Raw genomic sequence first — 24304 nt, forward strand, 5'->3', positions numbered from 1 at the left:
ACCTGCCCCCGATGTACAGTTCTCTACCTTGAAGAGATCTCAGTAGTCGACACCTGCCCCCCGATGTACAGTTCTCTCCCTTGAAGAGATCTCAGTAGTCGACACCTGCCCCCGGTTGTGCAGTTCTCTACCTTGAAGAGGTCCCAGTAGTCTACACCTGTCCCCCGATGTATCTCAGTAGTCGACACCTGCCCCCCCGATGTCCAGTTCTCTACCTTGAAGAGATCTCAGTAGTCGACACCTCCCCCCGATGTACAGTTCTCTACCTTGAAGAGATCTCAGTAGTCGACACCTGCCCCCGGTTGTGCAGTTCTCTACCTTGAAGAGGTCCCAGTAGTCGACACCTGCCCCCCCGATGTCCAGTTCTCTACCTTGAAGAGATCTCAGTAGTCGACACCTGCCCCCGATGTACAGTTCTCTACCTTGAAGAGATCTCAGTAGTCGACACCTGCCCCCCGATATACCGTTCTCTACCTTGAAGAGATCTCAGTAGTCGACAGCAGGCCCCCGGTTGTGCAGTTCTCTACCTTGAAGAGGTCCCAGTAGTCGACACCTGTCCCCCGATGTATCTCAGTAGTCGACGCCTGCCCCCCCCCGATGTCCAGTTCTCTACCTTGAAGAGATCTCAGTAGTCGACACCTGCCCCCGATGTACAGTTCTCTACCTTGAAGAGATCTCAGTAGTCGACACCTGCCCCCCGATGTACAGTTCTCTCCCTTGAAGAGATCTCAGTAGTCGACACCTGCCCCCGGTTGTGCAGTTCTCTACCTTGAAGAGGTCCCAGTAGTCGACACCTGTCCCCCGATGTATCTCAGTAGTCGACACCTGCCCCCCGATGTCCAGTTCTCTACCTTGAAGAGATCTCAGTAGTCGACACCTGCCCCCGATGTACAGTTCTCTACCTTGAAGAGATCTCAGTAGTCGACACCTGCCCCCCGATATACCATTCTCTACCTTGAAGAGATCTCAGTAGTCGACAGCAGGCCCCCGGTTGTGCAGTTCTCTACCTTGAAGAGGTCCCAGTAGTCGACACCTGTCCCCCGATGTATCTCAGTAGTCGACGCCTGCCCCCCCCGATGTCCAGTTCTCTACCTTGAAGAGATCTCAGTAGTCGACACCTGCCCCCGATGTACAGTTCTCTATCTTGAAGAGATCTCAGTAGTCGACACCTGCCCCCGATGTACAGTTCTCTACCTTGAAGAGATCTCAGTAGTCGACACCTGCCCCCCGATGTAGAGTTCTCTACCTTGAACAGATCTCAGTAGTCAACACCTGCCCCCCGATGTAGAGTTCTCTCCCTTGAAGAGATCTCAGTAGTCGACACCTGCCCCCGGTTGTGCAGTTCTCTACCTTGAAGAGGTCCCAGTAGTCGACACCTGTCCCCCGATGTATCTCAGTAGTCGACACCTGCCCCCCCGATGTCCAGTTCTCTACCTTGAAGAGATCTCAGTAGTCGACACCTGCCCCCGATGTACAGTTCTCTACCTTGAAGAGATCTCAGTAGTCGACACCTGCCCCCCGATATACCGTTCTCTACCTTGAAGAGATCTCAGTAGTCGACACCTTGCCCCCCTGATGTACTGTTCTCTACCTTGGACAGATCTCAGTAGTCGACACCTGCCCCCCTGATGTACAGTTCTCTACCTTGAACAGATCTCAGTAGTCGACACCTGCCCCCCGATGTACAGTTCTCTACCTTGACCAGATCTCAGTAGTCGACACCTGCCCCCGATATCCAGTTCTCTACCTTGACCAGATCTCAGTAGTCGACACCTGCCCCCCGATGTACAGTTCTCTACCTTGAAGAGATCTCAGTAGTCGACACCTGCCCCCTGATGTACAGTTCTCTACCTTGAAGAGATCTCAGTAGTCAACACCTTGCCCCCTTATGTACATTTCTCTACCTTGGACAGATCTCAGTAGTCGACACCTGCCCCCGATGTACAGTTCTCTACCTTGAACAGATCTCAGTAGTCGACACCTGCCCCCCGATGTACAGTTCTCTACCTTGAAGAGATCTCAGTAGTCGACACCTGCCCCCGATGTCCAGTTCTCTACCTTGAACAGATCTCAGTAGTCGACACCTGCCCCCCCTCCGATGTACAGTTCTCTACCTTGAAGAGATCCCAGTAGTCGACACCTGCCCTCCGATGTACAGTTCTCTACCTTGAAGAGATCGCAGTAGTCGACATCTGCCCCCGATGTACAGTTCTCTACCTTGAAGAGGTCCCAGTAGTCAACACCTTGCCCCCCCTGATGTACAGTTCTCTACCTTGGACAGATCTCAGTAGTCAACACCTGCCCCCCCCGATGTACAGTTCTCTACCTTGAACAGATCTCAGTAGTCGACACCTGCCCCCCCTCCGATGTACAGTTCTCTACCTTGAAGAGATCCCGGTAGTCGACACCTGCCCTCCGATGTACAGTTCTCTACCTTGAAGAGATCTCAGTAGTCGACATCTGCCCCCCGATGTACAGTTCTCTACCTTGAAGAGGTCCCAGTAGTCAACACCTTGCCCCCCCTGATGTACAGTTCTCTCCCTTGGACAGATCTCAGTAGTCAACACCTTGCCCCCGATGTACAGTTCTCTACCTTGAAGAGATCTCAGTAGTCGACACCTGCCCCCTGATGTCCAGTTCTCTACCTTGAAGAGATCTCAGTAGTCGACACCTGCCCCCGATGTCCAGTTCTCTACCTTGAAGAGATCTCAGTAGTCAACACCTTGCCCCCCTGATGTACAGTTCTCTACCTTGAACAGATCTCAGTAGTCGACACCTGCCCCCGATGTACAGTTCTCTACCTTGAACAGATCTCAGTAGTCAACACCTGCCTCCCCCCGATGTACAGTTCTCTACCTTGAACAGATCTCAGTAGTCGACACCTGCCCCCCCGATGTACAGTTCTCTACCTTGAAGAGATCTCAGTAGTCAACACCTTGCCCCCATGATGTACAGTTCTATACCTTGAAGAGATCTCAGTAGTCGACACCTGCCCCCCTGATGTACAGTTCTCTACCTTGGACAGATCTCAGTAGTCGACACCTGCCCCCGATGAACAGTTCTCTACCTTGAACAGATCTCAGTAGTCGACACCTGCCCCCCCCGATGTACAGTTCTCTACCTTGAACAGATCTCATTAGTCGACACCTGCCCCCCGATGTACAGTTCTCTACCTTGAAGAGATCTCAGTAGTCGACACCTGCCCCCTGATGTACAGTTCTCTACCTTGAAGAGGTCCCAGTAGTCAACACCTTGCCCCCCTGATGTCCAGTTCTCTACCTTGGACAGATCTCAGTAGTCGACACCTGCCCCCTGATGTCCAGTTCTCTACCTTGAAGAGATCTCAGTAGTCGACACCTGCCCCCCGATGGCCAGTTCTCTACCTTGAAGAGATCTCAGTAGTCGACACCTGCCCCCCCGATGTCCAGTTCTCTACCTTGAAGAGATCTCAGTAGTCGACACCTGCCCCCCCGATGTCCAGTTCTCTACCTTGAAGAGATCTCAGTAGTCGACACCTGCCCCCGATGTCCAGTTCTCTACCTTGAAGAGATCTCAGTAGTCGACACCTGCCCCCCGATGTCCAGTTCTCTACCTTGAAGAGATCTCAGTAGTCGACACCTGCCCCCGATGTCCAGTTCTCTACCTTGAAGAGATCTCAGTAGTCGACACCTGCCCCCGATGTACAGTTCTCTACCTTGAACAGATCTCAGTAGTCGACACCTGCCCCCGATGTACAGTTCTCTACCTTGAAGAGATCTCAGTAGTCGACACCTGCCCCCCCGATGTACAGTTCTCTACCTTGAAGAGATCTCAGTAGTCGACACCTGCCCCCGATGTCCAGTTCTCTACCTTGAACAGATCTCAGTAGTCGACACCTGCCCCCGATGTCCAGTTCTCTACCTTGAAGAGATCTCAGTAGTCGACACCTGCCCTCGATGTCCAGTTCTCTACCTTGAAGAGATCTCAGTAGTCGACACCTGCCCCCGATGTCCAGTTCTCTACCTTGAAGAGATCTCAGTAGTCGACACCTGCCCCCTGATGTCCAGTTCTCTACCTTGAAGAGATCTCAGTAGTCGACACCTGCCCCCCCGATGTACAGTTCTCTACCTTGAAGAGATCTCAGTAGTCGACACCTGCCCCCGATGTCCAGTTCTCTACCTTGAAGAGATCTCAGTAGTCGACACCTGCCCCCGATGTACAGTTCTCTACCTTGAAGAGATATCAGTAGTCCACGGTCCCTCTGCTGTGCCATACGCACCTCTGGGTGGATCCAGCAGATTCACTCACGTCTGGCAGGGTTTTGTCTTATCCACTAGCCTGTGGGTTTGCACTCGAGGGGATCATCCGTGGAGATGGTGGTGCTGCACCTGGGTGTTGTGTTATCCACTAGCCTGTGGGTTTGCACTCGAGGGGGATCATCCGTGGAGATGGTGGTGCTGCGCCTGGGTGTTGTCGTATCCACTAGCCTGTGGGTTTGCACTCGAGGGGATCATCAGTGGAGATGGTGGTGCACCTGGGTGTTGTGTTATCCACTAGCCTGTGGGTTTGCACTCGAGGGGATCATCAGTGGAGATGGTGGTGCACCTGGGTGTTGTGTTATCCACTAGCCTGAGGGTTTGCACTCGAGGGGATCATCAGTGGAGATGGTGGTGCACCTGGGTGTTGTGTTATCCACTAGCCTGAGGGTTTGCACTCGAGGGGATCATCCGTGGAGATGGTGGTGCACCTGGGTGTTGTGTTATCCACTAGCCTGAGGGGTGTGCACTCGAGGGGATCATCAGTGGAGATGGTGGTGCACCTGGGTGTTGTGTTATCCACTAGCCTGTGGGGTTTGCACTCGAGGGGATCATCCGTGGTGATGGTGGTGCTGCACCTGGGTGTTGTGTTATCCACTAGCCTGTGGGTTTGCACTCGAGGGGATCATCAGTGGAGATGGTGCACCTGGGTGTTGTCGTATCCACTAGCCTGTGGGTTTGCACTCGAGGGGATCATCAGTGGAGATGGTGGTGCACCTGGGTGTTGTGTTATCCACTAGCCTGAGGGTTTGCACTCGAGGGGATCATCCGTGGAGATGGTGGTGCACCTGGGTGCACCAAACCGACCCCTCCTCGGGTGGGCATGGTGGCTCTGGGGCTCTGCATTTCTGCTCCTTGGTTGGTGCAGGAGACCTGCAGCTACTTCTTAGCTCATCACCCGTTGGCTCCCGCGCGGGCAGTGATGCCCACCCTTCCTGCTTCCGGGTGCGTGAATACAGCCACCACTGATGCCACCTTAGGAGGCCGTATTCCCCCTTTGGGTGGACCGCAGCCCCCGTGGAGGAGGGCCGGGTTATAGTTAGGCTGGTTGTGCTCTGGCCGCAGTCCTGGAGGAGCTGTGCGCGGTTTTCTGGTGGGTGCTGTACACCCACAGTGGTGCAGTGGTGGAGCCGTGTGTGGTGCTCTGGTCGATGCTGTACACCCACAGTGGTGGAGCCGTGTGTGCTGTTCTGGTGGGTGCTGTACACCCACAGAGATGCAGTGAAGAGCTGTGTGTGGTGGTCTGATCGGTGCTGTACATCCAGAGGTGCCCCGGGGGAGCTGTGTGCGGTGTTCTGGTGCGTGCTGTACACCCACAGAGGTACCTCGGAGGAGCTGTGTGTGGTGGTCTGGTCGGTGCTGTACACCCACAGAGGTGTCCCGGCGGAGCTGTGTGCGGTATTCTGGTCAGTGCTGTACACCCACAGAGGTACCTCGTAGGAGCTGTGTGTGGTGTCATGGTTGGTGCTGTACACCCACAGAGGTGCAGTGGAGGAGCTGTGTGTGGTGCGTTCTGATGGGTGCTGTACACCCACAAAAGTACCTTGTAGGAGCTGCGTGTGGTGTTCTGGTCGGTGCTGTACATCCAGAAGTGCATTGGAGGAGCTGTGTGTGGTGTTCTGGTGGGTGCTGTACACCCACAGAGGTGTCCCGGAGGAGCTGTGCGCGGTGTTCTGGTGCGTGCTGTACACCCACAGAGGTACCTCGGAGGAGCTGTGTGTGGTGGTCTGGTCGGTGCTGTACACCCACAGAGGTGTCCCGGCGGAGCTGTGTGCGGTATTCTGGTCAGTGCTGTACACCCACAGAGGTACCTCGTAGGAGCTGTGTGTGGTGTCATGGTTGGTGCTGTACACCCACAGAGGTGCAGTGGAGGAGCTGTGTGTGGTGCGTTCTGATGGGTGCTGTACACCCACAAAAGTACCTTGTAGGAGCTGCGTGTGGTGTTCTGGTCGGTGCTGTACACCAACAGAGGTGCCCTGGGGGAGCTGTGTTTGGTGTTCTGGTCGGTGCTGTACATCCAGAAGTGCATTGGAGGAGCTGTGTGTGGTGTTCTGGTGGGTGCTGTACACCCACAGAGGTGTCCCGGAGGAGCTGTGCGCGGTGTTCTGGTGCGTGCTGTACACCCACAGAGGTACCTCGGAGGAGCTGTGTGTGGTGGTCTGGTCGGTGCTGTACACCCACAGAGGTGTCCCGGCGGAGCTGTGTGCGGTATTCTGGTCAGTGCTGTACACCCACAGAGGTACCTCGTAGGAGCTGTGTGTGGTGTCATGGTTGGTGCTGTACACCCACAGAGGTGCAGTGGAGGAGCTGTGTGTGGTGCGTTCTGATGGGTGCTGTACACCCACAAAAGTACCTTGTAGGAGCTGCGTGTGGTGTTCTGGTCGGTGCTGTACACCAACAGAGGTGCCCTGGGGGAGCTGTGTTTGGTGTTCTGGTCGGTGCTGTACATCCAGAAGTGCATTGGAGGAGCTGTGTGTGGTGTTCTGGTGGGTGCTGTACACCCACAGAGGTCTCCCGGAGGAGCTGTGCGCGGTGTTCTGGTGCGTGCTGTACACCCACAGAGGTACCTCGGAGGAGCTGTGTGTGGTGGTCTGGTCGGTGCTGTACACCCACAGAGGTGTCCCCGGGGAGCTGTGTGCGGTATTCTGGTCAGTGCTGTACACCCACAGAGGTACCTCGTAGGAGCTGTGTGTGGTGTCATGGTTGGTGCTGTACACCCACAGAGGTGCAGTGGAGGAGCTGTGTGTGGTGCGTTCTGATGGGTGCTGTACACCCACAAAAGTACCTTGTAGGAGCTGCGTGTGGTGTTCTGGTCGGTGCTGTACACCCACAGTGGTGCAGTGGTGGAGCTGTGTGCGGTGTTCTGGTGGGTGCTCTACACCCACATAGGTGCAGTGGAGGAGCTTCGTGTCGTGTTCTGGTGGGGATTGTACACCTACAGCGGTTTATCGGAGGAGCTGTGTGCTGTGTTGTGATCGGTGCTGTGCACCAGAGGAGTTGTGTGTGGTGTTCTGGTGGGTGCTCTACACCCACATAGGTGCAGTGGAGGAGCTTCGTGTCGTGTTCTGGTGGGGATTGTACACCTACAGCGGTTCATCGGAGGAGCTGTGTGCTGTGTTGTGATCGGTGCTGTACACCCACAGAGGTGCACCAGAGGAGTTGTGTGTGGTGTTCTGGTGGGTGTTGTACACCCACAGAGGTACCTCGGAGGAGCTGTGTCTGGTGTTCTGGTGGGTGCTGTACACCGACAGAGGTGCGCCAAAGTAGCTGTGCGCGGTGTTCTGGTGCGTGCTGTACGCCCACAGAGGTGCCGTGGAGGAGCTGTGTGTGGTGTTCTGGTGGGTGCTGTACACCCACAGAGATGCCCCAGAGGAGCTGTGTCTGGTGTTGTGGTCGGCGCTGTGTAGGGCAGAGATGCTCCGATGGAGCTCATTCTGAAGCCGTAGAAGGTGCATTGTAGGACAGAGGTACCCTGGAAGAGCTGTGTGTGGCGGTCTCGTAGACACGGTGTAGGTTACCGCCCTTCATACCGCTTCTCTGAGCCGTGAAGGTCGCCTGGATCTGCACAGTAAGCGCCCGAGTCTCATCTGCAGTGCAGATATAGCGCCTCCCAGAAGGCGTTTCATACAGCGCCAAACTCAACATGTCTGTTGGCAAAGGCTAAAGATATCTGCAGCCCCAGCAGTTAAAACAAATATATCTGCATCCCCTCACGCACAAACCCCAGCAGCAACCGCTAATATATCTGCACCCCAGAAGAACAGCAAGCCCTCACATATCTGCACCCCAGAAGCACTAGGCCAGCACCCCGAAAGCAGTATTCCCAGTAGCAAGCCCTAACATATCTGCACCCCGAAAGCACAAACCCAAGCAGCAAGCCCTCACATATCTGCACCCCAGAAGCACTAGGTCAGCACCCCGAAAGCACGAGTCCCAGTAGCAAGCCCTAACATATCTGCACCCCGAAAGCCCAAGCAATCCCTAATATCTCTGCACCCAGAAACACAAGCCCCAGCAGCAAGCCCTCACATATCTGCACCCCAGAAGCACTAGGTCAGCACCCCGAAAGCAGGAGTCCCAGTAGCAAGCCCTAACATATCTGCACCCCGAAAGCACATGCCCAAGCAGCAAGCCCTAACATATCTGCACCCCATAAGCACTAGCCTGTCAGCACTCCGAAAGCAGAAGTCCCAGCAGCAAGCCCTAACATATCTGCACCCCGAAAGCACAAGCCCAAGCAGCAAACCCTAATATCTCCGCACCCCAGAAGCCCAAGCAATCCCTAATATATCTGCACCCAAGAAGGACAAACCCCAGCAGCAAGCCCTAATATATCTGCACTCCAGAAGAACAATTCCCAACGGCAGACCCTAATATCTCTGCACCCAGAAACACAAGCCCCAGCAGCAAGCCCTAATGTATCTGCACCCCAGAAGCACAACCTAATCTGCACCACAGAAACAGAAATCCCATCTGCAAGCCCTAACATATCTTCACCCCAGAAGCAAAAGCCCCAGCAGCAAACCCTAATATATCTGCTCCCCAGAAGCACAAGCCCCAGCAGCAAGCCCAAATATATCTGCACCCCGGAAGCACAAGCCCTAGCAACAGACCTTAATATATCTACACACCAGAAGCACAAGCCCCAGCAGCAGGTCCTAATATATCTGCACCCCGGAAGCACAAGACCTAGCAGCAGGTCCTAATATATCTGCACCCCAGAAGTGCAAACCTGAATATATATCTGCACCCCCAGAAGCACAAGCCCCAGCAGGAAACCCTAATCTATCTGCACCCCCGAAAGAATAGGCCCCAGCAGCAAGCCCAAATATATCTGCGCCCCAGAAGCACAAGCCCCAGCAGCAAGCCCTAATGTATCTGCACCCCAGAAGCAAAAGCCTCAGCAGCAACCATTAATATATCTGCACCCCAGAAGCCCAAGCCCCAGCAGCAAGCCCTAACATATCTGCACCCCAGAAGCACAAGCCCTAGCAGCAAGCCCTAACATCTGCACCCCAGAAGCACAAGCCCTAGCAGCAAGCCCTAACATCTGCACCCGAGAAGCACAAGCCCCCGCAGCAATCCTGAATATATATGCACCCCGGAAGCAAAAGCCTCAGCAGCAACTGCTAATATATTTGCACCCCAGAAGCACAAGCCCCAGCAGTAAGCCCTAATATATCTGCACCCCAGAAGCACAAGCCCCAGCAGCAAGCCCTAACATCTCTGCACCCCAGAAGCAAAAGCCCCAGCAGCAATCTCTAATATATCTGCACCCCAGAAGCACAAACCCCAGCAGCAGGCCCCAACATCTCCGCACCCCAGAAAAGCAAGCCCTAACATATCTGCACCCCAGAAGCACAAACCCCAACAGCAAACCCTAACATATCTGCAACCCAGAAGCACAAACTCCAACAGCAAACCCTAATATATCTGCACCCCCAGAAGCAATCAAGACACCTGCAGTCTCTGCAGCACAGCTTTGTGATGCGCGCACCAGCTCCCCTGGTGCGCCCCCCTGGTGCGCCAGGGCGTCACAGTGACCAGATCACCAGGGCCGGGGGTTCTCGCCTCTGCCCTAGGGGAGGGGGTAGTGAAGGGCAGTGGGTGTCGGTGAAGGATTCTTCTAAGACAGAATTAAAGCTCAGGAGAACGGATGGAATCCTGGCGTGTGCCCTCGAAGCGCTTGCACGCGTCTGCTTACCCTGCCTTGAGAGTAGGCGCTTTGTGGGCGTCGCACCCCATTGGCTAGCTCTTCTCTCCAGCCTGTGAGGCCCGATTGGGACTGCTCAAGCTTCTTGTATGTTTCCACAACTTCTGCTACATTTTCTGCGCCACCGCAGTTTTCCCCAGTTCATTTCAACAGGTCAGACCTGCTTAGACTTACCAGGGAGGGGCAGGCGGACGTTCTGCCGCAAAACTCCTAACTAGTGCCACGTATTCCACCACGTAAGTTCCTCCGATCCCTGCCTTGTCGCGTTTTCACTCCAGCACACCCCTCTCCTGGCCACTCGCAATCGGGGCCCAAGCGATGAAAATGAAATCCATAAACCTCCTGCTGCGGGGTCAGGGTTCGAGGCTAACAAGGTGTCTTCTCTTCCCACAGGCACATTACTCAACAGGAGCCGTGAGTGCCTCCTTCACCTCCACGTCCGTGATGCCACAGACCATGCACGAAGCAGGTACCGTGCCAGGGCAGGGGGTCTTCACGGGGGCATTGTAAAGTGGTCTCTTCTAACAGTGATATTAGAAATCCGAAACTGTGATCCATTACTGCACCTTCCCCATCATCCACTGCCACGGGTACATCCCTGGTCCTCTCCCTCATCCACAGCCACGGGAGCATCCCTGGTCCTCTCCATCATCCACTGCCACAGGTACATCCCTGGTCCTCCATCATCCACTGCCACAGGAGCATCCCTGGTCCTCTCCATCATCCACGGCCACGAGTACATCCCTGGTCCTCTCCCTCATCCACAGCCACGGGAGCATCCCTGGTCCTCTCCCATCATCCACGGCCACGAGTACATCCCTGGTCCTCCCATCATCCACTGCCACGGGAGCATCCCTGGTCCTCTCCATCATCCACAGCCACGGGAGCATCCCTGGTCCTCTCCATCATCCACTGCCACAGGTACATCCCTGGTCCTCCATCATCCACTGCCACAGGAGCATCCCTGGTCCTCTCCATCATCCACGGCCACGAGTACATCCCTGGTCCTCTCCCTCATCCACAGCCACGGGAGCATCCCTGGTCCTCTCCATCATCCACGGCCACGAGTACATCCCTGGTCCTCCCATCATCCACTGCCACAGGAGCATCCCTGGTCCTCCATCATCCACTGCCACGAGTACATCCCAGGTCCTCTCCATCATCCACTGCCCCGGGAGCATCCCTGGTCCTCTCCATCATCCACTGCCACGAGTACATCCCTGGTCCTCTCCATCATCCACTGCCACAGGAGCATCCCTGGTCCTCCATCATCCACTGCCACAGGAGCATCCCTGGTCCTCCATCATCCACTGCCCCGGGAGCATCCCTGGTCCTCTCCATCATCCACTGCCCCGGGAGCATCCCTGGTCCTCTCCATCATCCACGGCCACGAGTACATCCCTGGTCCTCCCATCATCCACTGCCACAGGAGCATCCCTGGTCCTCCATCATCCACTGCCACGAGTACATCCCAGGTCCTCTCCATCATCCACTGCCCCGGGAGCATCCCTGGTCCTCTCCATCATCCACTGCCACAGGTACATCCCTGGTCCTCCATCATCCACTGCCCCGGGAGCATCCCTGGTCCTCTCCATCATCCACTGCCACGAGTACATCCCTGGTCCTCCATCATCCACTGCCACGAGTACATCCCAAGTCCTCTCCATCATCCACTGCCCCAGGAGCATCCCTGGTCCTCCATCATCCACGGCCACGAGTACATCCCTGGTCCTCTCCATCATCCACGGCCACGAGTACATCCCTGGTCCTCACCATCATCCACTGCCACAAGAGCATCCCTGGTCCTCTCCATCATCGACTGCCACAGGTACATCCCTGGTCCTCTCCATCATCCACGGCCACGAGTACATCCCTGGTCCTCATCATCATCCACTGCCACAAGAGCATCCCTGGTCCTCTCCATCATCCACTGCCACAGGAGCATCCCTGGTCCTCCATCATCCTGTGCCACGGATATATCCCTGGCCATCATCCACTGTCACAGGTACATCCCTGGACCTTACCATCATCCGCTGCCAAAGGTACATCCCTTGTCCTCTCCATCATCTGCTGCCAGGGGTACCTCCCTGGTCCTCTCCATCATCATCCGCTGCCAGGGGTACATCCCTGGTCCTCTCCATCATCCGCTGCCACAGGAGTATCCCTGGTCCTCTCCACCAGTCACTGCCACAGGAACATCCCTGGTACTCTCCCATCATCCACGGATACATCCCTGGTCCTCGCCATCATCCACTGCCACAGATACATCACTGGTCCTCTGTCATCCTCTGCCACGGGAGTATCCCTGGTCCTCTCCCATCATCCACTGCCAAGGGTAAATCCCTGGGCCTCTCCATCATCCACTGCCACGGGGTACATCCCTGGTCCTCTCCATCATCCACTGCCAAAGGAGTATCCCTGGTCCTCCATCATCACTGCCAGGGGTACATCCCTGGTCCTCTCCATCATCCACTGCCAAAGGAGTATCCCTGGTCCTCCATCATCACTGCCAGGGGTACATCCCTGGTCCTCGCCATCATCCACTGCCAGGGGGGGTACATCCCTGGTCCTCTCCTTCATCCACTGCCACAGGTACATCCCTGGACCTCTCCATCATCCACTGCCACGGATACATCCCTGGTCCTCTCCATCAGTCACTGCCACAGGAGTATCCCTGGTCCTCTCCATCAGTCACTGCCACACGAGTATCCCTGGTCCGCTCCATCAGTCACTGCCACAGGAGTATCCCTGGTCCTCTCCATCATCCGCTGCCACGGGTACATCCCTGGACCTCTCCCATCATCCACTGCCATGGATACATCCCTGGTCCTCGCCATCATCCACTGCCACGGATACATCCCTAGTCGTCTGTCATCCTCTGCCACAGGAGTATCCCTGGGCCTCTCCATCATCCACTGCCAGGGATACATCCCCGGTCCTCTCCATCATCCACTGCCACGGGAGTATCCCTGGTCCTCTCCACCAGTCACTGCCACAGGTACATCCCTGGTCCTCTCCCTCATCCACTGCCACGGGTACATCCCTGGTCCTCTCCCTCATCCACTGCCACGGGTACATCCCTGGTCCTCTCCCTCATCCACTGCCACGGGTACATCCCTTGTCCTCTCCATCATCCACTGCCAAAGGTACATCCCTGGTCCTCCATCATCCACTGCCACAGGAGCATCCCTGGTCCTCCATCATCCACTGCCACGAGTACATCCCAGGTCCTCTCCATCATCCACTGCCCCGGGAGCATCCCTGGTCCTCTCCATCATCCACTGCCACGAGTACATCCCTGGTCCTCTCCATCATCCACTGCCACAGGAGCATCCCTGGTCCTCCATCATCCACTGCCACAGGAGCATCCCTGGTCCTCCATCATCCACTGCCCCGGGAGCATCCCTGGTCCTCTCCATCATCCACTGCCCCGGGAGCATCCCTGGTCCTCTCCATCATCCACTGCCCCGGGAGCATCCCTGGTCCTCCATCATCCACTGCCCCGGGAGCATCCCTGGTCCTCTCCATCATCCACTGCCAGTGGTACATCCCTGGTCCTCCATCATCCTCTGCCACGGATATATCCCTGGCCCTCGCCATCATCCACTGCCACAGGTACATCCCTTGTCCTCTCCATCATCCGCTGCCAGGGGTACATCCCTGGTCCTCTCCATCGTCATCCGCTGCCAGGGGTACATCCCTGGTCCTCTCCATCATCCGCTGCCACGGGAGTATCCCTGGTCCTCTCCACCAGTCACTGCCACGGGAACATCCCTGGTCCTCTCCACCAGTCACTGCCACGGGAACATCCCTGGTCCTCTCCATCATCCACTGCCACAGGAGTATCCCTGGTACTCTCCCATCATCCACGGATACATCCCTGGTCCTCGCCATCATCCACTGCCACAGATACATCACTGGTCCTCTGTCATCCTCTGCCACAGGAGTATCCCTGGTCCTCTCCCATCATCCACTGCCGCAAGTACATCCCTGGTCCTCTCCATCATCCACTGCCGCAAGTACATCCCTGGTCCTCTACATCATCCAGTGCCATAGGTACATCTATGATCCTCCCCATTATCCACTGCCACAGGAACATCCCAGGTCTGTGCTATCCTCCACTGATACATCCCTGGTCCTCTCCATCTTCCACTGCCACAAGTACATCCCTGGTCCCCTCCATCATCTAATGCCACGGGCACACCCCTGGTCCTCTCCATCAGTCACTACCATGGGTACATCCCTGGTCTTCTCCATCTTCCCCTGCCACGGGTACATCCCTGGTCCTCCATCATCCACTGTTACGGGTACATCCCTGGCCTTCTCCATCATTCACTGCCAAGGTTACATCCCTGGTACTCCGCATCATCTGCTGTCACAGCTACATATATCCCCTCGCATCACCCACTACCACGACTGGGTACCCTGCCCTTACTGCAGTGGCCTTCAAACTTTCTAATGTCCCCTCCCTCCTCCCCCCAGTGGGAAAAAACACATCAGGCCTTCCCTCCAGAATTTTTCATGATTATTGACAATGTTTATGTCTAGACTTATTTAAATATTTCAGTTAAGTTATGTTCCCGTTTTAAAAATGCAATCAAAAACATGATGCCAAACAGCTATTCTGGTCAGGCAGGCATTACTAACGTGTAAAAGTATCCACAGTGTGATTATTAGAAGTGGGGGTTTTGAAGAGTATTTGGAGTCCCTTCCCTTTTGAAGCATACTCCCAGCGTGGGTGTAAATGACAAACCATGTAAGTGATGGCCATTACCGAGCGGTTTACTGCTACATTTTCTTCTGCTTAAAACAAAGACCTTTTGAAATCATAATGCTTCTTTTGTCCAGAGCCTGTCTCCCCTTTGATAACTTGAGCCCCCCCCCAGTTTGAAGACCCCTGCCTTAATGTTATCTGTTGCTTAGTTACTATGCTTGTGCCACGACCCCAAGCCTAAGGAGTGAAAGGTCCCTCGCTGTTGCGAAGCTCCTCTCCAGAATGCTTGGTCCCTCTCTTCCCCGAGGGTTTCAAGGCTCTAGGTCACCCACAAAGTGTGAAGAATCAGGAGAGACGCTCTGCCAGACCAGAAGGCCACGGCTCCCACATTAACTGACAGATACAGGGTACCACGCCTGGCGGGGGGTCCTCTAAGATGTGTACTGTCACAGTGTCCGGTGGTGTGACCTCTGAGTTGTTGTGCTGTCACAGTGCCAGGCACAGCAGGCAGTTCAGCAGCAGACCAGCCGGTATCTTCTGATGTTATGGAGCCCCAGGACAGTACCAGTGAAGGTGGGGTCTGTGGACCCCCTGTGTCCCTGTGACCACCCACCTCCCTGTGATCCTTCTACCTGTTGCCCTGTGACCCCACCGCCCTGTGACCCCGCCGCCCTGTGACCCCGCCACCCTGTTACCCCGCCGCCCTGTGAGCCCCCCGCCTGCCACCCTGTGACCCCTCCCGCCTGCCGCCCTGTGACCCCTCCCGCCTGCCGCTCTGTGACCCCCCTGCTGCCCTTTGACCACCGCCACCTCCCTCTGACTCCCCCCCCCTCCCCCCCCCCCCACCTCCCTGTCACCTTTAACCTGCTGGAGCACTGGCTGGACCGCCCTTTCCCAGCGCTCTCCTGGAAGTGGTGGGGGTCCCTGACACAGCATCATTGAGTGCTGTGAACCAGAAGAGACCGTCAGCCCCTTCCCCATCCCAGCCTGGCAGCACCGCTCCCTCCCTGCGCCCTCCTGGGAGTGGTGGAGGTCCCTGCCACCGCAGGGCCTGCATGCGCAGTTTACTGCCGCACTGACTTGGCAAGTCAAACTACTTTCCAAGACCTAAACTCCCTTTTTACTACACCTAGGTCACCCTAGGTGGGCCCTAGCTAGCCCCATGGGCAGGGTGCAGTGTAGGTAAAAGGTAGGACATGCGTCTTTTTGTGGTAAAAGTGACAAACAGCCTATTTCGTTTCTCACTACTGTGAGCGCTGCTCCTCTCGTAGGAGTGCATTGGAAATGTCCTGACATATGTTTAAGTGGTATCCTCTCATCTATGAGGGATACCATGGGCATGATTAGTATGTTTGGAATGGTAGTGAGAAATGCTGCTTACTGGTGTAGTTGTTTTTTTTATTACCATTATAGAGATGCCACTTTTAGAACATTTCTCTGCGCTTATGAGTCTGGTGTTTTGCAGCTTGTCTTCAATACACGTCTGGGGCAGAGTGACAGCTGGGCTTTGCATACTTCTTAGACAGCTAGTGCACTGGGAGGGTTGGGGTGTAACATCTGCATACTGAATGGTCTTCCTGGGCTGGGAGAGGCTGGGTGCACTTACATTTGTATAGGCTGGGTCCTGCCCTCACACAAAGGTCTCGTTTAACCCCCTACTGATGTCTGGAGCCAGTGCTGGAGGAAAAGGGGTCATTCCTGGAACTGGTTAGCACTGTTTAGAACCCCCTCTTCTCTCCTTCGTGGAAGGTGAGCAAACAATGAGTATAAGTACAGTGAGCTGTCCCCCCACATTAGGGGACACTAATGGAATAATGAATTGGACACCAGATGCTGCTAGAAGGATTTGCCTGGAACCGCCTTGGGACTGCTCTGCTGTTGTGCTGACCTGTGACCTGCTAGGTCACTGATAGGGACTGCCGCTGCCTTTGACCCCTCGTGCTGGCCTGCTTGCTTGGGCCCTGCAGTCCTGTTCCCCCATTGCTGTCTCCAGGGGCTGGGTGGGGTGCCCTCCTGCTCACCTTCATTTCTGTGGCTGGGTGTTGCTTTAATTGGACACGAGTGGAGTGCCCCTTGTTCATGAGAAGTGTGTGGAAAGCGCCCTGGGGCATCCGCGCGTGAGCTGCCTCCTTTATACCAAGCGTGTGAAGAGTGCTTTATTCCATCTCACCCTCTGCGGGAAGAGTGCGTTGTGTGGGCTTGCTTCTGCACAGGTGGAGCGTGCCCGACCTGCGTGGGGGCCGCGGACACCCCCACTCTCTCGAGGAGTGAAGAGGAACCCGTCAGCAGCCTCTGGCGGAGCTCGATGCTGCCCATGGGGCACAAGTAGGCATCCATTGGGTGGGACCGGTCTGGAGTTCCATATATACCCCTCGCAGGATGGTACAAAAACCTCGACGGAGGCCCTGTCCTCCTGAGGGTGCTGGAGATTGTTTCTGCCTCCTGTGTAGATCCAGTATTCTCTGTACTAGGAGCCCCAGAGCTCCTGGAGTGGGGTGGCCGAGTCCCCTGGGAGAGGGGCACAGACGTGCTATAGCGTCCGTGAGTGAGGGGTGTGGGGTGACTTTCACCAATGCTGCACTCTTCCCAAAGGTTCTCGTCCTCCCACTATAAACACTGCATTTCCTTGTTCACATCATGACCTGAGGCTGTTTTGGTGTGTCATACTGCGGCCATGTGGGAGGGACGCGTGTGCTGCACAGTCTACCCGAAATCTGATGATCAGAGGGACAGGGGTGTTACTACACATGTCCTAAGGAAATATATTCATGAGACAAGCATTTATTTTGGGGCTAATAATGAACTGCCATTTGGGAATGTTTCTCCTCTATGTGCATTCATGATGATGTCTTGGCACTCATGATAACGTGCTTATTACGACGGGTGCATTGTTGGTGGTAATGAGACCTCTCTACTGTTTGCTTTTGCAGAGTACTGGTCACCTGTGTGATGTTCTGACAGCTGCTTGTGTAGCAGGGTATCACAGATACATGGAGTGTTTGGTCTAAAGTTTTGTACAATAGAGTTTATTTTTATATAACTTGCTGTAGTGTTTCCTTTGTGGTGTATTTATTGTGTCACTAGTGTTTCGTCTGTTGTGCAAACGCTTTGCACGTTGCCTCTGGGATAAACCCGACTGCTCGTGCCAAGCTACCCAGGGGGTGAGCGGGGGTTATCTTGGGCGTGTAGCTCCCTTGCCCTGACTACAGTGGTGGTCCCTGCCTGGGTTAGGTGCATACCCTAGCCAACCAGAAACTCCGTTTCTAACATTACCCCAAATTAGTATGATGTTTGCATGGGTTTCTGGGAGGGTGGGGCACCCCTTGATATCCGTAAAGGTCCCTCTGCTAATGGGGTCTCATTTCTAAGCTCCCCACGGAGTGACCGCGGTTCAGACACCTGCCTCCACAGCAGACTCGATGTCTCGGTCTGCGGCTTCCGGGGCCAGTAATGCAATTACACAGCTAGAGGTAACGTCTGCTGTCGGAGACAGAGGTTTTGGAAAGAAAGCGATTGTGTTGCAGGGGCGGGATATTTGATTTTCTAAATTCTGTGTCTCTCCATTACCTTCAAGAGTGACTGCAGATACTGCAAATAATGGACTGAAAAAAATTAGAGACATCCTGCTGTACTCGAGGGATAGCTGGAAGCCGCAGGGACATTAATTAAGATTTGACCACTGTAGAAATAATACAAGTGATGAGTGTTTCTAACATAAGTCTGACCTGGTTGGTCACCGCAGGCCTGTCTGTCCAGTCCCACCCCATGAGCACTGGCCTCCCGTGATGGCACAGGTGGCAGGATGAGGGGTGGGGGATAGAGACCTCGGGGTCCCGATGCCAGGCGGGGTGCCCTGTGATCTGCTTCTGAGCTGTCACTGACGGCGACCCCAGGCCCCCACCCACCGGCGGAAGGTCACACAAGGTGGAAAAGAGAGAAGGGTGCCCTGGATTTGTTTTCTGGAAATCTAGACGGCACCTTCGAGACATCCCCTCTTTTCTCTGAGACATCCCCTCTTTTCTCTGAGACATCCCCTCCCCGAATAATTTCCTCCCCTCTCTGAGACATCCCCTCCTCTCTCTGAGACATCCCCTCCCCTCTCTGAGACATCCCTTCCCGTCTCTGAGATATCCCCTCCCCTCTGAGACACCCCCCCTCTCTTAGACATCCCCACCCCCCGTGAGACTTTCCCTTTCCCTCTCTGAGACATCCCTTTCCCTCTCTGACACACCCCCTTCTCTCTCTGAGACATCCCCTCCCCGAGATATCCCCTCCTCTCTCTGACACATCCCCTCCTCTCTCTGAGACATCCCCCCCCCTCTCTAAGACATCCCCTCCCCTCTGAGACACCCCCCTCCCGTGAGATTTCCCTTTCCCTCTCTGAGACATCCCTTTCCCTCTCTGACACACCCCCTCCTCTCTCTGAGACATCCCCTCCCCGAGATATCCCCTCCTCTCTCACATCCCCGCCCCCTCTCTGAGACTTCCCTTTCCCTCTCTGACACCCCACTTCTCTCTCTGAGACACCCTCCCTTCTTTCTCTCTGAGACATCCCCCCTCTCTGAGATAACCCTCTTCTCTCTGAGACATCCCCTCCTCTGTCTGAGAGATCCCCCCTCTCTGAGACATCCCCTCCTCTCTCTGAGACATAACTTCCCCCCTCTGGGATGAGACATCCCCTCCCCTGTCTGACATATGCCCTCCCCTCTGTGAGACATTCTCTCTGAGACATATACTTCCCTCTCTCTGAGACATATCCTCCCCTCTCTGAGACATCCCCTCCCCCTCTGAGATGCCCCCTCCCCTCTCTGAGACATCCCCTCCTCTCTCTGAGACATCCCCTCCCCGAGATATCCCCTCCTCTCTCACATCCCCGCCCCCTCTCTGAGACTTCCCTTTCCCTCTCTGACACCCCACTTCTCTCTCTGAGACACCCTCCCTTCTCTCTCTCTGAGACATCCCCCCTCTCTGAGATAACCCTCTTCTCTCTGAGACATCCCCTCCTCTGTCTGAGAGATCCCCCCTCTCTGAGACATCCCCTCCTCTCTCTGAGACATAACTTCCCCCTTCTGGGATGAGACATCCCCTCCCCTGTCTGACATATGCCCTCCCCTCTGTGAGACATTCTCTCTGAGACATATACTTCCCTCTCTCTGAGACATATCCTCCCCTCTCTGAGACATCCCCTCCTCTCTCTGAGACATCCCCTCCCCAAGATATCCCCTCCTCTCTCACATCCCGCCCCCTCTCTGAGACTTCCCTTTCCCTCTCTGACACCCCACTTCTCTCTCTGAGACACCCTCCCTTCTCTCTCTCTGAGACATCCCCCCTCTCTGAGATAACCCTCTTCTCTCTGAGACATCCCCTCCTCTGTCTGAGAGATCCCCCCTCTCTGAAACATCCCCTCCTCTCTCTGAGACATAACTTCCCCCCTCTGGGATGAGACATCCCCTCCCCTGTCTGACATATGCCCTCCCCTCTGTGAGACATTCTCTCTGAGACATATACTTCCCTCTCTCTGAGACATATCCTCCCCTCTCTGAGACATCCCCTCCCCTCTCTGAGACATCCCCTCCTCTCTCTGAGACATCCCCTCCCCAAGATATCCCCTCCTCTCTCACATCCCCGCCCCCTCTCTGAGACTTCCCTTTCCCTCTCTGACACCCCACTTCTCTCTCTGAGACACCCTCCCTTCTCTCTCTCTGAGACATCCCCCCTCTCTGAGATAACCCTCTTCTCTCTGAGACATCCCCTCCTCTGTCTGAGAGATCCCCCCTCTCTGAAACATCCCCTCCTCTCTCTGAGACATAACTTCCCCCCTCTGGGATGAGACATCCCCTCCCCTGTCTGACATATGCCCTCCCCTCTGTGAGACATTCTCTCTGAGACATATACTTCCCTCTCTCTGAGACATATCCTCCCCTCTCTGAGACATCCCCTCCCCCTCTGAGATGCCCCCCTCTCTCAGACATCCCCTCCTCTCTCTGAGACATCCCCTCCCCAAGATATCCCCTCCTCTCTCACATCCCCGCCCCCTCTCTGAGACTTCCCTTTCCCTCTCTGAGACACCCTCCCTTCTCTCTCTCTGAGACATCCCCCCTCTCTGAGATAACCCTCTTCTCTCTGAGACATCCCCTCCTCTGTCTGAGAGATCCCCCCTCTCTGAGACATCCCCTCCTCTCTCTGAGACATAACTTCCCCCCTCTGGGATGAGACATCCCCTCCCCTCTGTGAGACATTCTCTCTGAGACATATACTTCCCTCTCTCTGAGACATATCCTCCCCTCTCTGAGACATCCCCTCCCCCTCTTACATGCCCCCTCCCCTCTCTGAGACATCCCCTTCTGTCTCTGAGACATCTCTTCCTCTCTCTGAGACATCCCCTTCTGTCTCTGAGACACCTCTTCCTCTCTCTGAGATATCTCCTCCCCTCTCTGAGACATCCCCTCCTCTCTCTGAGACATCCCCTCCCCGAGATATCCCCTCCTCTCTCACATCCCCGCCCCCTCTCTGAGACTTCCCTTTCCCTCTCTGACACCCCATCTCTCTCTCTGAGACACCCTCCCTTCTCTCTCTCTGAGGCATCCCCCCTCTCTGAGATAACCCTCTTCTCTCTGAGACATCCCCTCCTCTGTCTGAGAGATCCCCCCTCTCTGAGACATCCCCTCCTCTCTCTGAGACATAACTTCCCCCCTCTGGGATGAGACATCCCCTCCCCTGTCTGACATATGCCCTCCCCTCTGTGAGACATTCTCTCTGAGACATATACTTCCCTCTCTCTGAGACATATCCTCCCCCCTCTGAGACATCCCCTCCCCCTCTGAGATGCCCCCCCCCTCTCTGAGACATCCCCTCCTCTCTCTGAGACATCCCCTCCCCAAGATATCCCATCCTCTCTCACATCCCCGCCCCCTCTCTGAGACTTCCCTTTCCCTCTCTGACACCCCACTTCTCTCTCTGAGACACCCTCCCTTCTCTTTCTCTGAGACATCCCCCCTCTCTGAGATAACCCTCTTCTCTCTGAGACATCCCCTCCTCTGTCTGAGAGATCCCCCCTCTCTGAGACATCCCCTCCTCTCTCTGAGACATAACTTCCCCCCTCTGGGATGAGACATCCCCTCCCCTGTCTGACATATGCCCTCCCCTCTGTGAGACATTCTCTCTGAGACATATACTTCCCTCTCTCTGAGACATATCCTCCCCTCTCTGAGACATCCCCTCCCCCTCTTAGATGCCCCCTCCCCTCTCTGAGACATCCCCTTCTGTCTCTGAGACATCTCTTCCTCTCTCTGAGACATCCCCTTCTGTCTCTGAGACAGCTCTTCCTCTCTCTGAGATATCTCCTCCCCTCTCTGAGACATTCCCTCCTCTCTCTGAGACATATCCTCACCTCTCTGAGACATCCCCTCTCCTCTCTGTGACATCCCATCCCCCCGAGATGCCCCCTCCCCTCTCTGAGACATCCCCCTCCCCTCTCTGAGACATCCCCCTCCCCTCTCTGAGACATCCCCCTCCCCTCTCTGAGACACCCCCTTCTGTCTCTGAGACATCCCCTCTTCTTGGTTAGACATCCCCTCCCCCCTCGGAGACGTCCCCTCCCCTCTCTGAGACATCTCTTCTCCTCTCTGAGACATCCCCAGCTGCCTCTTGGTGCGGGCGTCATGGTGGCCCCAGCACTTTCCAAAGTGTAATGTTTTGTAGGGAAAGTTGATGCCTCTCGTGTAAAATAAATAAAAATAAAATAACACCCATCGGGGTGCCCCTAACCCGCCCTCCTTAGGATACCCCAGGCCGCGCCTCTCGTCCAGAGTACAAGGTAGCCTGGTCTGTGGGGGAGTCATCAGAGTTCCAGTTCATGGGGGTCTCTGCAGGGCAGAGCCTGCCCCATACTCTGCATTCATAGAACATCTCCAGAACCCCCCGTGGCCTCTGCCTCTGGTGCAAAGATTGGGTCGCTCTCCACCGCGGGTCACGTCTTTGGGGACACTCTTCGCTCACCCTCCTAGTTTGTCCGCACCCCTACGTTCAAAGAGACCCCTAAAAGACACAGCTTAAAGTCCAATGTTCACCCTTTTCTGCAGAGATGCTTTGACTGTTTGAAAAAGCTTCTGGAGAGCGAGTTTGAAGTAAGCGGTATTAGCTACTGCTAAATCAATCAATCAATCAAAGGATTTGTAAAGCGCACTACTCACCTGTTAGAGTCGCAAGGCGCTGGGGGGGGAAGCTACTGGTCGTAAAGCCATGTCTTGAGGCATTTCCTGAATGTCAAGAGGTTTTGGGTCTGGCAAAGGTGGAGTGGTAGGGAGTTCCAGGTCTTGGCGGCTAGGTGAGATAAGGATCTTCCTCTGGCGGTGGTACAGCGGATGCGGGGGACGGAGGCGAGGGAGAGGCTGGCGGAGCGGAGATTTCGGGTGGGGGTGTGGAAGGTGAGTCAGCGTTGAGGTAGGCTGGGCCTGTGTTGTGGAGGGCCTTGTGTGCGTGGATGAGGAGTTTGAAGGTGATCCTCTTTGATACTGGTAGCCAGTGTAGGTCTCTGAGGTGGGGGGAGATGTGGTTGCGGCTTGAGACGTCAAGAATGAGGCGGGCGGATGCGTTCTGGATTCTTTGCAGCTTTGTTTGGAGTTTGGTTGTTGTTCCTGCATATAGGGCATTTCCGTAGTCCAATCAGCTGCTGACCAGGGCGTGGGTGACAGTTTTCCTGGTTTCTACAGGAATCCAATTGAAGATTATGCAGAACATGTGGAGAGTGTTGTAGCAGGAAGAGGAGATGGGGTTGACCTGCTGAGTCATGCCGAGTGTGGAGTCCAAGATGAATCCCAGGTTGCGTGCGTGGGTGGTGGGTGCGGATCCTAGGGAGGTGGGCCACCAGGAGTCGTTCCATGCTGAGGGGTTGGTGCCAAAGATGAGGATTTTTGTCTTGTCTGTGTTTAACTTGAGGTGGCTTGATTCCATCCAGCTGGCGATGGCGTGAAGTCCGTTGTGGAGGTTGTTCTTTGCCGTTGTAGGGTCTTTCGTGAGGGAGAGGATGAGTTGAGTGTCATCTGCGTAGGAGACTATGTTGATGTGGTGGGTTCGTGCGATGTTGGCGAATGGGGCCATGTAATCGTTGAAGAGCGTGGGGCTGAGCGATGATCCTTGGGTGACGCCACAGATGATTCTGGAGGCTTCTGACCGGAACGGTGGAATGTGGACTCTCTGGGTTCTGCCTGCGAGAAAAGACGAGATCCAGTCGAGTGCCTTGTCGCGGATTCCAGCGTTGTGGAGGCGTGTGCGGAGTGTGTGATGACATACCGTGTCGAAGGCTGAGGAGAGGTCCAGGAGGATGAGTGCTGCTGTTTCTCCTTCGTCGAGCATGGTCCTAATGTCGTCTGTGGCAGCAATGAGTGCGGTCTCGGTGCTGTGGTTTTTGCGGAATCCGGATTGGGAGGTGTCGAGTACCTTGCTGTCTTCCAGGAACTGGGATAGTTGGCTGTTCACGATTTATTCGATGACCTTGGCTGGGAAGGTGAGGAGGGAGATCGGCCGGCAGTTCTTGAGTTCGACTGGGTCTGCCTTTGGCTTCTTCAGCAGGGCGTTGACTTC

At 55.3% G+C, this 24304-nt stretch overlaps 1 protein-coding gene across 1 annotated transcript in view; it reads left to right on the forward strand.

The window, feature by feature from the left end:
* PPIL2 (peptidylprolyl isomerase like 2) overlaps positions 1 to 24304 on the forward strand; it is a 280729-nt gene that overhangs the window by 186715 nt on the left and 69710 nt on the right. Inside the window, exon 11 of the mRNA XM_069215327.1 lies at positions 10402 to 10477. Coding sequence (XP_069071428.1) covers positions 10402 to 10477 — 76 coding nt within the window. The remainder of the gene's footprint in view (positions 1 to 10401; positions 10478 to 24304) is intronic.

The sequence above is a fragment of the Pleurodeles waltl genome, chromosome 11 (assembly GCF_031143425.1).
Source record: "Pleurodeles waltl isolate 20211129_DDA chromosome 11, aPleWal1.hap1.20221129, whole genome shotgun sequence".
Classification (NCBI taxonomy): Eukaryota; Metazoa; Chordata; class Amphibia; order Caudata; family Salamandridae; genus Pleurodeles; species Pleurodeles waltl.